At 41.0% G+C, this 13,933-nt stretch overlaps 1 protein-coding gene across 5 annotated transcripts in view; it reads left to right on the top strand.

Moving 5' to 3' along the window:
• The window catches only part of AKAP8L (A-kinase anchoring protein 8 like), a 65,423-nt gene extending 59,011 nt beyond the window's left edge, over window positions 1–6,412 (top strand). For all 5 annotated transcript variants that reach the window (XM_073622391.1, XM_073622394.1, XM_073622393.1 and 2 more), the window contains 2 exons: window positions 2,230–2,325; window positions 3,970–6,412. In XM_073622391.1, coding sequence (XP_073478492.1) covers window positions 2,230–2,325; window positions 3,970–4,251 — 378 coding nt within the window. In that variant the 3' untranslated portion in view covers window positions 4,252–6,412. The remainder of the gene's footprint in view (window positions 1–2,229; window positions 2,326–3,969) is intronic.
• The last annotated feature ends 7,521 nt before the right edge of the window (window positions 6,413–13,933 follow it).

Raw genomic sequence — 13,933 nt, 5'->3', positions numbered from 1 at the left:
CCGCTAGCAAAAATCATAAGAGAATCTGGCAGTCTGATTGTACCCAAGTACATTCAACCTGCCCATTAAAGTGGTAGTAAACTCTGTTACACCACATGTACCTACAAGTAAGCCTATAACAAGGCTCCCTTGGGTACTGTGAATATCTCCTAGAGTGCATGCAACCGAAGACATCACCGTAAACCGGACCTTCAGAGCCTGTGCTGTAAACGGCGGCTCCCGTGTGCATGTGCAGGATTGTAGCTGGAGGCCGCAAACCCAGAAGGAAGACCGGGGGAAGATGTCAGCCGTCTGTGGTGACATTGTGGCACTGTAGGGATTCATTCTAAGGTAAGTCTATCATAATGTGCTAGTGTGGAATGACATTGACTTGCAGGGACATTTTTTTTTTTTTTTTAAACCAACCTGCGGTTTACTACCGCTTTAACGGTTCGAATCTCTGCCGCTTCCTGCTGAATCGGCCGAGATTTGAACTGTGTATAGCCGGCCCCTTTTGTTGAGAAAAAACATTCCCCTCTGGGTGATCAATATACATTGCAAGGATTTTAATAAACTTTGTTAAAGATTCCTACCTTTTGTTATTCTGAAGAAATAGCAGTATTTGTTCTGTGTGCAACATGAAAGTGAATGGGAGTCATTTCATTATCAATCTGCTGCTTCCCTTTAGATGCAATTTGCCTTTTGGGAGTATCTCATCAAAAATGATATTTTTGTTGCAGGGGATGCCCAAAATCTTATTTTAGTGCAGACTTCTGGGAAAATCAGTGAGCCAATCACACTAGCAGGAGTCCTCATTTCTGAGGGGCTTTCTGTACACCATCTGTGTACAGATCACCGCCAGGTAGCCATATTGCATTGCATTTTACAGAAAATTACAGTACTGCAGATTGAAAAAGAAAGGTAATTTTTAATATTAAATTCACAATATGGCTTGTGTCACAATTGTATATGCTAAGTTATTTTTTTATTTGCTATTTTTTTTTTTTCCCCATGAAAGTGAAATTGCCTTTTTAAAGCGCCTTCGTTATATAATAAGGCACTTGTCCTGTGCGCCGATGCTTTGTGGATACTGGCAACTCAACGTATTTGTTTGTGCTTCGTGTGGCTAGAAGATTTCACATCGCAGTTGCTAATTTGCGCTTAACTTTTTTGTGTGAAAAATAAGGAACAAAAAAAAAAATTATATAGCATATACAATTGCTACACAATTCATATTGTAATTGAATGTTATTAAAAATTATAAAATCAATCCCATTAGATGCAATTCCATCAGAAACAAACGTCTATTACTTCAGATTAAGAAAAGGTAGGAATCTGCAACAAAGTTTGTTAAAATCCCTGAAATGTACATACAATGCACTCTTTAATGCTATATTAGCTTCTTCCATGGCATTTACCCTCAATCTTACAGTTAGCATTTCCAAATACAATGATAATTCTGTAGGCAACTATAGGTTGTTACTGAAGTGCAAATTTCTTAAAATTGTGAATTGCTATTCTGAATTGCAACTGGTTGAATCCCAATTGACACTCCTGTTGCTATGCACACACAGATTAATTATGTTGTGCTTCTGGCCGAATCAAGATTCTAATGTTCACCAGTGGGTGTTAAACAGTTGCGGGGTAGTGAATATGACCAGAATCCATGTATGCATTCTCCTAACCTAGGGCTAAACCCGTGATTTAAATCTGAGAGATTTAACTACAGAAGTAGAAAGTATAATAGTATAATTATGTAATCGCGCTGGTTACCGCATCGCACAAGTGTGAACCCAGGCTGAATGCGCATTTTCACCCTTGGACAAGAAGTGTATTACTGACAGATACTTTGGGTGGAAATAAAGGCCAAAAAAGCCTAGAAAAATAGTAAAAAGAATGCAGTCATCACAGCCAAAGGACTAGTAAGCTGCACTATATTTAATTTCTGTTTTTAGTTTTAGATGCACATTAATCACCCATGTAGCCCCAGCCTCAGAGGGAGGATAGCCAAGATATAAGTATAGACAGCAAAGCACTTTTAGGAATCTGTCAAGCTGCAAAAGAGCATGTCTTCACATGGCAGATCATGCCAGGGCATGCAGTTCTTCTGCTGATAGGGGTCTTCGGGTTGCATGTGCCTTCTCTAGTGAGTTTGGTAAATGTCATAAGAAGATCACTTTTGAGCAGTGTCTGAAACACTTTAGCGCTTTAGTCATGAACGTTTTCTTATTCCTCCCCTCTCTGCTTTAGAACACAATGGAGAACTCAAAGAAGACAGCGCTGGTTGTAGCAAGAAGCATACTGAATAACAAGCTGATCAGTCAAAAGCTGGAACGCTATATAAAGGTGATGATGACATAACACATGCAGGAGTCAGTCATCCCGGCCCACAGGGACCATGCCAGCGATGTAAGCTGAACTGCGCATGCACAGTTCAGTTTACATGCTGGAGAGCACTGCACGTAGGCAGGTAGGTATATTTTATTGCTGAAGAGACATTGCATGTCTCTTCTGCCATAAATAATCTGCCTGCTTGCACATATTTAAAAATTCCTTCCTGTCTCCCTCTTTATAGCCACGTGCAATTGCATGTTATGATCTGATTTTCACTTGGAAAAGCCTTCAGAAATACTTTCTCATAGTTGAAATACTGACCAGGTCTGTTTATATTATGAAATGTGCTGGGCAGAGTGGTCAAACATATTTACAGGGGTTGGGACAAAAATATGGAAACACTACGTCATTTGCAGGTGGGAAAGTCACTATATATTTTGCGCTGAAAGTGGAAGTGATGTAACGTTCTTTTGCTTCCGCTGTGTGATGAGACTCCTAGCGAACAAGGGGGGGAAGCCTCACTTTCATCATTCACTGCTTACGCTGCTAGTAATACGGAGTCAAGTCACAGCTTACGGAGTTTTAAAGAGGGAAAATTGTTGGTGTCCAATTAGCTGGTGACTGAAGTTGCCAATTTATTTGCAGGTTGCAAAGTACAGTATGAAAGGTTATGACGGCATATACAGTTTCTGTGAAAATGTCATCTGATAAGGATAATTAAGCACGGTCAACTGACCGAAAGAGGCGAAAGGACATTGCGCTTAATTATGACCCGGAATAAGAAAACTGCTGCAAAAATGACTGCAGAGCTTAATCTATCTTCCAAAGCCTGTGTCCACAAAAACTGTGTGGAGGGAACTCTATAAGCAAAACAATCACAGGCGAGCTGCAATTGCCAAACCACTAGTGACCAATATTCATGCTCAGAAGAGGAGAGAGTGGTGCAACACCCATAAATTGTGGATTATCGAACAACGAAAGACTGTACTATGGTCCGAAGAATCGAGTTTCACACTGTTGCCAACCACCGGATGTGTTTACGCGTGGTGAACACACATTATTTCCTGAAGACCGTGCCATTTACCAAGATGATAATGCTCTGATTCACATGGCTAGCATTGTCAAATCAGGGCTTGATGAGCATGCAAAGTCTCGCACCTTCCCTGGGCAAAGCAGTCGCAGGCCTCAATATCATACAGCCACTATGGTCAATTGTAAAGAAGAAGGTTCGGGCTCGTATATCGCCTCCGGCATCTCTGTAAGAACTGGAATAATTTTCTGCATGAAGAGTGGAATCAGATTTCAATATCCACGACTTATATTTGTTAATTCCCAAGAGAATTTAGGCCCCCTTGGATGCCAAAGCAGTCCAAAACCATATTAGTAACGATTTTGTTCTTTTACCTGGTGTTTCCATAATTTTGTCCAACCCCTGTGTTTAGACATACTGCACAGGTGTTATGACAGTAAAGTGGACAAGCTAATACTACAATGTCTCTAGTGACTATCTATTCTTCCTGGGGTGTGCTGGGCAGGGTTTCAGAGAGAACCTGAGAGGGTGTGCTTAGATGCCTTTTTAGGGACTGATATTTGGCTAGTATGTACATTTTATTGGTGAACCCTAATGACAAGTTTACCTTCTCATTTGTTATGCAGGGTCAGAATCCTTTCATTGAAGAGCAGGATGAGGCAATAGGAAGTGGCACCACTGGCCTGGAGGCCTCTGAAGGTCAGGAAATGGTGGATTCAGCAAATGGTTCCTGTGCAAATGAAGACCTGCTGGCATGTGAATCTTCCACAGCTTCTGCACCAGAGGCTATGAGTTCAGAAGATGCCTCTGATGGAAGGATAACGGAGGATAGTGAAATGTGCACCAGTGGTGATCAGGAGGAGTGTACAGATACTGAAATTATTGAGGATTCTGTTCTTGAGCAATAAAAAATAGGAAGACTGAGCGATACTGAAGATCTTCCTGGAAGACATGGAGAAGAGGGCTTGTCTCCTCACTAGAACCTTTCACTATTCACAATACAGTACAGCTTTTTAAAATACAATAAAGCCCATAAAAGGGCCTTTCGTGAGAGAAATATAGAGGCTTCCATTCCTATTTCCCATTATGCAAAAACTAGTTGCCTGGCTGTTAGGCTGACTTTACTACAGTACTTTCAGTCACTGACTGGAACAAGTATTAAGATCAGGACTTCTGACTTTTGTTTCTGCACACTTGTGCCATGTCAGAATAATAGCCAGGCCATTGGCATCTCCAGAAGGATGTGCACAGTTATGGCCCTCATATTTCTCACAGGAAAGCTTTGCTTTAAAGAAGTCCTGTCTAGAGAAGGAAATAGGCTACCATTGCTGGCATCCTTTCTGAAAATGCCAGTTGTCTGGCTTTAGTACTTTAAGAAAGTAGTCCAGAAGTAGCAGCCTCTGTCTTTTTGTGTGACAGGTTTGCTTCAAAGGAGAGTTCATGAATTTAAATGTGAATTATTTTATCTGTACAAGTCTTCTTCCATGTAGTAAACCGTAATTTCATCTCAGTAAAAAGCATGATTTTAAATCTTTTATTTTTTATTTTTTTTTTTACTTTGCTTGGCTTGCTGTCTGGCCATTCAGGTACAAGGTGCTCCTAGATGACCACAGCAGCTGTCCGACCGAAATACAGTGCCAACATTCAACAACAAATTAAATCTGTAATCTTAGAATGGGAAAACATAATTTAAAGTTCCCAAGCAGATTGAGGATTTCCATTTTAAAGTGAAAATCCCTTTTTAAGGTGCTTGTGAATCAGGGAAGCATCTTGGTAGATTAAAGGCTCAGTCAACAACTGAAACTTCAGTATTTACTAGCTGCTGGAGCACTGAAATAGCAGGGGTCATCTCCTAAACAGTGCTTTAAAGTGTGAATCTTGTTACAGGTGACCCATGCTCCTATTCAATAAATAAGAAAGGTTGCTGCAGTATAGAGTGCAATGATACATTTTCTTTTCTGATTTGCTGAAGTGCGGTGGGCTGGGCCAGCGACTGGGATGTTGCAGCGAAGGCTGTGATTAGCCACTCAACTTAGGCAGTATACAGTTCTTTTTATAGAGTTTCTGATATCTCTTGGGGACTCTGTTGGTAAGACTGCTGAGCTCCTGGATCTGCACACCTACTTCGACTATTGGGAAGAGAGCTGAGTCTGCCTGTTACTTTTTGACATTTATTTTATAATATATAGAGTATGCAGCACAATGAACAGAACACCCAAATTTTCCTGGTGGATATAAACAGGTGTTTGGGTAATGACTGGAAGTAGCCTATACATTTAAGACCTTTCAGTTGACTGAAATGTTCCTGTTGGATTTATTAACCTTTGGGCTGTTTTATAGTTGACCTGCAGTTATCGTGTATATGGTGCAAAATCTGATGCCATCTTTTAGTGTGCGTCATCTTACCTCTGTTCTAGAGCTTTCATGCAGACTATAGAAGTAGATTGGCATGCATGTACACAACTGATTTTTTTGTTAAATCAGTGTTGGAGAAGCAGGTTGGGTTAGAGTTTTGCGCCTTACGGACTTTTCCTTCCAGGCAAAGATCTAAGGAGGTGCATATCCCAACAATTACAATTTGAGCTATCTAATAAGTGTCACATTAGATACTAATCATCTAATGTTTTTGGGTGTCTATCCTTTATTTGGCCAGATTAAAAATTTCAGCATTCTGTGTGTTGTGAAAAAGTCTGGTTTTGCTGGTGTGTAGCAATTATAAGACATGATCTTTTTATAAACGTGCCAAAAAGATACTGTGACTTTAGTGATTTTCTTGTCTTTTTTTTTTTTTTTTGCTCAGAGTAACTCCTACACAGGTGTGCATTTAGAAAAGGATCAGTGTGACATTCACCATTCAGGCCCTGTTCACACTGGTGCGACATGCGCTCTGACTTTGAGAGCACATGTCGCATGACATGTAAAAATCGATGTTTCCCATAGAATTGAATGGAAGTTGCATCCAAGTCGGATCTTAATTAATGTGTTTTAGCTCTGACCTTACAGGAAGATCACACAGGAATTCCCTGAAGTTGCTTCTAAGTCTTGTGGTGTGTTTTTTTTTTTTTTTTTTTAAGAAGATTAAAAGAATCTGAGTGTTTTTTTTTTTTAGAAAGATTAGAACTTTCGTAGTAAGTTCCATATTCTTGTAACTTATCTAAAGAGTCATAAAGTGGGAATTTTGTAATATATATTTGATGGGGTTTGCTTTGCAGAAAAGTGTATGATAAATCTAATATTTACAGCAAATTATGTATATTTCTGTGCTTTCTGTATGTGCATGGCTGATTTCCTTTTATTGCTAAAGGAAGGGAATCGGGATGGCTATTACATAGTATCAGTGAAGTCCTGCAGAATGCCATGGCCCAAGTAACATAAGCAGGGCTTAGTTTCAGGACCAATATGGCACTGTACATGATGCTGATCCTTCTCCTGGGAGCCAAACAATGCAGACTCCACTAATGAATTAGCAAGAAGACTCAACTATACAAAAAAAGTACATTTTTATTTCTCTGGTTTAGTGCCATTTCATGTGTTAATATAAAAAAAGTGCTTTCTTTTTTATTTTTGTTGCAGATATGGAACACATTTCTTTAATGCAAACTGCTTTGTTCATGAATAATAACCTCCTCACCAGAAACACACAATTACCTTTGTCATTGCTCCCCTGTCAATTTTGACAAATACTCTGTACACGCCTCACTCCCACGTGAGAGCACTGGCGATTTGTTACTGGCCCGGCGCTGTCACATAAGGGGATGGAGTTGTCATCTGTATGTAAGTTCTGACTAGAGTGACTCAGAGCTCACACTGAACTCCCTTTCCTTGCTCCCGGCTACTTGGAATGGGGAGGTGGGCAAAGGGAGTGGCAGTATGTGTTGCTGGAGAGGAAGAAGGGCATTCAATTTTAACTTGCTGCTTTTCTCTGCTAAGGCAAACTACAGGTTCACTTTAAATTTACATTATGGTTCAGTCAGAATTATTATGCTGGAGAAAGCAAATTTGCAATGATATTCCACTCTTCACATAATAAAATGCGGGGGGGAGGGAGGGTTGTAATATAATTTAGTGCATATTGGCATGCAAGAAAACGTTTGTGAATTAGATGTTTGTTAACTGGCACAGCTGGATTTTTTGGTCATACTGCTAAAAAGAAATAAAAACTTGCTGGATTGCAACTGGGGACTGACTTCTGTATTTATTTGTTCAGCACCAGTGCTGACCTGCAAAGGAACTGTGCTCATAAGGCTGCATAGCAAAAGCGGCTTCAAATGGGAAGACAAAAATCCAGGTCTTAAAAAAAATAAAGGACGAATTAAAGGAAAATCTTTTTTTTTGTCTATGTCTATGTGTCAGCCTACGTTGTCTTTCTGCCACACTGACCCTTCTGCATTTCTGAATTTCCGACCGAGTAGACAGATCAGGTATTCCAACTCAACTGGCTGAATACTTGTTCTAGCTCAGTGACTGAAACAGTGTCAAAACCGGAGACAGCCCCAGACCTAGCAAAGGTGTCAACATTAGCATATTCCTCTTATGTCAAGCTTCCTTTAACTTTTTTTTATAGGTGTTTTTCTGAACAGCATTTTATCCTGCCTCTGAAAATCTACTTGGTCTCTGTGTGTATGCTTAAAATGTATCCATAGTCACAACTATTTTTTAAAGTATTTCTGAACAATGTGATGAGATGGGAATCTCATGGCAAAACAACAAAAAATATTTTTAGCTAATTTTGCCTAGTTGTGCTACATTGTGAAATTAGTAGCCAAGTGTTCATACACCAGTGGTCTATAAACTGCGGCCCAGAGGCCAAATGTGGCCCTTTGCCGACCCTTAGGGCACTATTCCTCCCACTGATATGACACTATTCTGCCATCTGACACCAACAATGGGACATCAGTTCTCTCACTGACACCAATAATGGGGCACTATTCCTCCCTATGATACCAACAACGGGATACTGTTCCAACCCCTTAATACCAAATGGGTCAATGTTTACTTCCACTGATACCAGGAAAATTTCCACTCCCACTGTCCACACTCCACCCAGCAAAAGTCTGAAGAATAATAAACTGGCCTTTTATTTAGAAAGTTTGGAGACTCCTGCCTAACACTGGTATAATGGGCCATCTATTTAGGCAGCTGGTGCCAAGTGCAGCATACAGGCAGGCCATGCAAGTCCATGGGGATTCAGTGGCTACGGGGAAACAGCCACTTGTCCTAATTTGACAGGCATGCAGGTGTAGTCCCCATAATGTCTCCTGTAATGTTCCATAGTGATAGCTACCCTGTTTCAGGTGCAAGGAGTTCATTGTTTTGGTATCCAAAGTTTGTCTATGGTGGTGGGCAAGACGTGCTTCCAGTACATTCTGTTGACAATCGGACTTAATGGTGGGATTTACAGTATCTCACAAAAGTGAGTACACCCCTTTTTGTAAATATTTTATTACATCTTTTCATGCGACAACACTGAAGAAATTACACTTTGCTACAATGTAAAGTAGTGTGTGTACAGCTTGTATAACAGTGTAAATTTGCTGTCCCCTCAAAATAACTCAAAACGCAGCCATTAATGTCTAAACTGCTGGCAACAAAAGTGACTAAGCCCCTTGGGCCCAATAAGCCATTTTCCCTCCCCGGTGTCTTGTGACTCGTTAGTGGTACAGGGCCTCAGGTGTGTTGAATTTGGTGTTATCGTTATTGCTCTCATACTGGTGTCTGGAAGTTCAACATGGCACCTCGTGGCAAAGAACTCTGAGGATCTGAAAAAAATAATTGTTGCTCTACATAAAGATGGCTTAGTCTATAAGAAGATTGTCAAGACCCTGAAACTGAGGTGAAGTACGGTGGGCAAGACCATACAGCAGTTTACCAGGACAGGTTCCATTCAGAACAGGCCTCACCATGGGTTGACCAAGGAAGTTGAGTGCACGTGCTCAGCGTCTTATCCAGAGGTTGTCTGGGAAATACTTGTATGATTGCTACCAGCATTGCTGCAGAGGTTGAAGGGGTGGGGGGGTCACCCTGTCCGTGCTCAGACCATACGTCGCACGCTGCATCAAATTGGTCTGCATGGCTGTCATCCCAGAAGGAAGCCTCTTCTAAAGATGATGCACAAGTAAGCCTGCAAACAGTTTGCTGAAAAAAAGCAGACTAATGCCGCGTACACACGGTGGGACTTTTCGTCTACAAAAGTCCGACAGCCCGTCCGACAGACTTTCGACGGACTTTTGGCGGACTTGCGGCAGACTTTCTAACGAACGGACTTGCCTACATACGATCACACAAAAGTCCGACGGATTCGTACGTGATGACGTACACCGGACTAAAATAAGGAAGTTGGTAGCCAGTAGCCAATAGCTGCCCTAGCGTGGGTTTTTTGACCGTCGGACTAGCATACAGACGAGCGGATTTCTGGGTCCGGCGTAGTTACGACATAAAGATTTAAAACATGTTTCAAATCTAAAGTCTGTCAGATTTGCGGCTGGAAAAGTCTGCTGAAAGTCCGGGGAAGCCCACACACGATCGGATTGTCAGCCGGCTTTAGTCCGTCGGCCTTTTGTAGACGAAAAGTCAGACCGTGTGTACGCAGCATAAGGATATGGATTACTGGAACCATGTCCTATGGTCTTATGAGACCAAGATAAACTTATTTGGTTCAGATGGTGTCAAGTGTGTGTGGTGGCAGCCAGGTGAGGAGTACAAAGACAAGTGTGTCTTGCCTACAGTCAAGCATGGTGGTGGGAGTGTCATGGTCTGGGGCTGCATGAGTGCTGCAGGCACTGGGGAGCTACAGTTCATTGAGGGAACCATGAATGCCAACGTACTGTTACATACTGAAGCAGAGCATGATCCCCTCCCTCCGGAGACTGGGCCACAGGGCAGTATTCCAACATAATGACCCCAAACACACCTCCAAGACGACCACTGCCTTGCTAAAGAAGCTGAGGGTAAAGGTGATGGTCTGGCCAAGCATGTTTCCAGACCTAAACCCTATTGAGCATCTGTGGGGCATCCTCAAAAAGAAGGTGGAGGAGTGGAAGAGGACTCCAGTGGCAACCTGTGAAGCTCTGGTGAACTCCATGCCCAAGAGGGTTAAGACTGTGCTGGAAAATAATGGTGTCCACACAAAATATTGACACTTTGGGCCCAATTTGGACATTTTCACTTAGGGGTGTACTCTCTTTTGTTGCCAGCGGTTTAGACATTAATGGCTGTGTGTTGAGTTATTTTGAGGGGACAGTAAATTTACACTTATACAAGCTGTACACTCGCTACTTTTACATTGTAGAAAAGTGTCATTTCTTCAGTGTTTATAACATAGATTGATGCGCTCTGATACAAAGTTCAATCAATGTGAGAAAATAATTTTTTGTGCTAAAAAAAACAACGTGAAAAAAATTGCTACCAAATTGCTAAAAAATCGCATATATATAAAATCGCAAATATATGAAAAAATCGCAAATATTTAAAAACTGTATTCCTCCAGTTATACAAATCCACTGGAAGTGGTGCGATATCTCCAAAGTAAACTGAGCAACAATTGTGTATAAATATACTAAAAATGTGTTTACAAATAGTAATCAATCCAAATTAGTGCCAATAAATAAATAAATTAGATATATTCCCTGTGATAAGTGTTGAATCCTCCATAATAAAAAATAAATAAATAATAAACTTATAAAGGTGCAATATATATACAATTGATGAGGATAAATAGTGCCAATAGAATCTGATTAAATATAGATGATTAAATTAAATTCATGAGATAGGATAAGTAACAGGCGACAGTTCAATCCTCAGTAATCTGGAATATCTGGATTTCTGCAGTACTTATTTGTTCACCCTCTGAGCTATTTCTTCCACAGCCACAATGAATGGTAATTTTCTCAGTATCAAGTGGTTTTATGTGAAATAAACAAAGAGAGAAAACATTGCGCAATATTGTTACAATAAAAGTTCACAGGCAAAACAGCACAGTGATACTCACATGTGCCTAACTTGTTTTAGGCATGCAGATAGGCAGATCTCAGCTGGCTTGTAAGGACAAGGCTTGCTACGCCTGCTGCTGCTTGATACAATGTATTCAGCAGACTGTGTCCTAGGCTCCTCCCACGCATTACATCACTAACACGTGATTTCTTCAGTGTTGTCACATTAAAAGATATAATAAAATATTTACAAAAATGTGAGGGATCTACTCACTTTTGTGAGATACTTTACAAATAATTCATTCAGTTTATTCCAAGAAATCTACGATGTCCTGCTACTTTTATGAACCCCAAATGGCTTGTAGGCAAAGTGAGGTCCTGCTCAACTTTGCTTGCATATTTCTGTCTGTTATTTAATCCATCCAGTAGAGGAGCATTGCAGCACATGGAGCATATATAAAGGTAAGTGACCACAGAACACCAATGCTAGGGGGAGTTGGGGGGCTTTCCTAATCATTGACACCAATAATAGACACTATTCTACCCTCTGAAATAAACACTGGAGCCCTGTTGCTTTCTCTTACAATAACAATGTGGCATGATTCCCCTGACGCCAAAAATGGAGTAACATTCCCTCAACTGACACCAAGGATGGGGCATTATTTCCCCTACTGACACCAATGATCGGGTACTATTCCTTCCACCGATACCAGTGATGGGACACTATGCCTCCTCCCAGTGACACAACAAATGGGGTGTCATTCCTCCCACTGAGACTAGTGAGTGGACAATATGCCCCTCATTGACACCAAGGATGGGGCAGTATTTGACCCACTGACATAAGTGATGTGACACCATTCTGACTGACGCTAGTGCTGGGGAACTTTCTTTTTCAATCATTGAGGGACACTGGAAGTTATTCAAAGAAAATGTGCCATGCTATAATTCCACTACATTTCACAAATTCAGTATGGTATTAACTAAAAATAGCAAATTCCTCTAAGGCTTCGTGCACACTGGGCTTAAAAATGCCTATATAGAGTGTTTTTGTACATAGTTTAGGTGAGGTTAGCATATTTATTTTCTGCCAGAAAGCTCCAATCACAGACGCAAACCAGAAGGGTTATTTTTTCCTGCTTCTAAACGTTGAGCTTAAAATATGCTTGTAATCATCCTAATGTGCATGGACATATAGGATAACATTGAGCTACTTCTACAGGCAAAATAAAACTCTTGTAGAAGTAGTGATCTTTAAGCCAGTGTGCATGGACCCTAAAACTTAATAAATATATCATGGCACAGAAAGTTAAAATTTAAATGGCAGTACTTCCAGTTTAATGGATAACACTTTCTATAATCGTATCATACTTCCAAAGAGGGTAAAGGGTCTGTGATATATTTGTAAAACCTGGCTATAAAATGCAAATGCAGTGCCTGAAAAGTGCAAGTATTTGTCCTATCCCAAGATGAATCTTCTAAAATAGTGAAAGATTCAACTCCAAAGAACTTTGTTTTGATAAGCTATCCAGTTGGACAGAATCTCGCCTATTGCATTGGGTCTGAAAATTATAAACGGTCATAATGCACCTTTCCCCATAATGGAGGACCATATGATGCAGATGGCTCTGTAGAAAAGATATGGATCAAGCACACAGAAACATAAGGAACCCCCACTGTGATTTTCATTAAACTCTCATATCAACTTTGTTAAAAACACTCTAAAAATTCATATTAGTTGGTGGAACCAGATCATATACAGAATAAAGTTCTTACTAGGAAGACTCCACCCTCAACAAATGTATTCTGTGTGAGATGAACTTGATCATTTTTATTTACCACCATAATGAATTTGTTAAGTGTAGTGAAATTATAACATGACACACGTTTTGTTTGAATACTTTTTGTTACTCATTAAATTTATTTATTAGGTGCTTGCAGTTTTTCTACTTAGGTTAGGGATTAGGGCTGCCTCCTACAGAAGAAAAGGCCACTACCAAACAAGCAAACTGTAGACCAATCCAGGATAACCCCTCCTCCCAGCACACCTCAGTTTTTTGCTAGTGACTTAGGCAGATGGATGTTTTTTCTTGAGCTCTGATGTGAAAAGTCTACCATCATTTTTGCTAGCATTTTTTTCTTTATTTTTATTTTCCTAATCAAAACTGATCTTCTCAATATCACTGCTAGAGCTGGCCTGTATGACTGCAGCTATCTGGCACAGCCAATCCTGAGCCCGGCTTTTGGAGTGCAATTACCAGACTCTTTTGAACTGGGTGTTGCAGGACTAGCCTGCGAGGTGTTTTCCAGACCCCAATCTGGTAACAATTCAGCCATGGAGTACATTCTATGCATGAAGGTGAAAAAGAACTGCAGCAGCACCCCCAGCCCCCCTTATACGTACCCAAGCCCCATCTCGATCCAGGGATGTGCGTGGAGTCTCAGCTATCCTGTGTCTCTCCCTCCTCATTGGCTGAGACAGCAGTGGTAGCCATTGGCTCTCATTGCTGTCAATCACAGCCAGTGAGAAGGGGGGTGGGGCCAAGCCAAAATCCCTGTGTGAATGAGCACGCAGAGCAGTGGCTCGGGAGCAAGCCTCCTGTGGTACCCCTATAGCAAGCTGCTTGCTGTGGGGGCAGGAGGGAAGGGCCAGGAGCGCCAACGG

The sequence above is a fragment of the Aquarana catesbeiana genome, linkage group LG03 (assembly GCF_042186555.1).
Source record: "Aquarana catesbeiana isolate 2022-GZ linkage group LG03, ASM4218655v1, whole genome shotgun sequence".
Taxonomy (NCBI): domain Eukaryota; kingdom Metazoa; phylum Chordata; class Amphibia; order Anura; family Ranidae; genus Aquarana; species Aquarana catesbeiana.
Note: the sequence above shows the minus strand (reverse complement) of the source record. Positions and strands in the feature narration are given on the sequence as shown.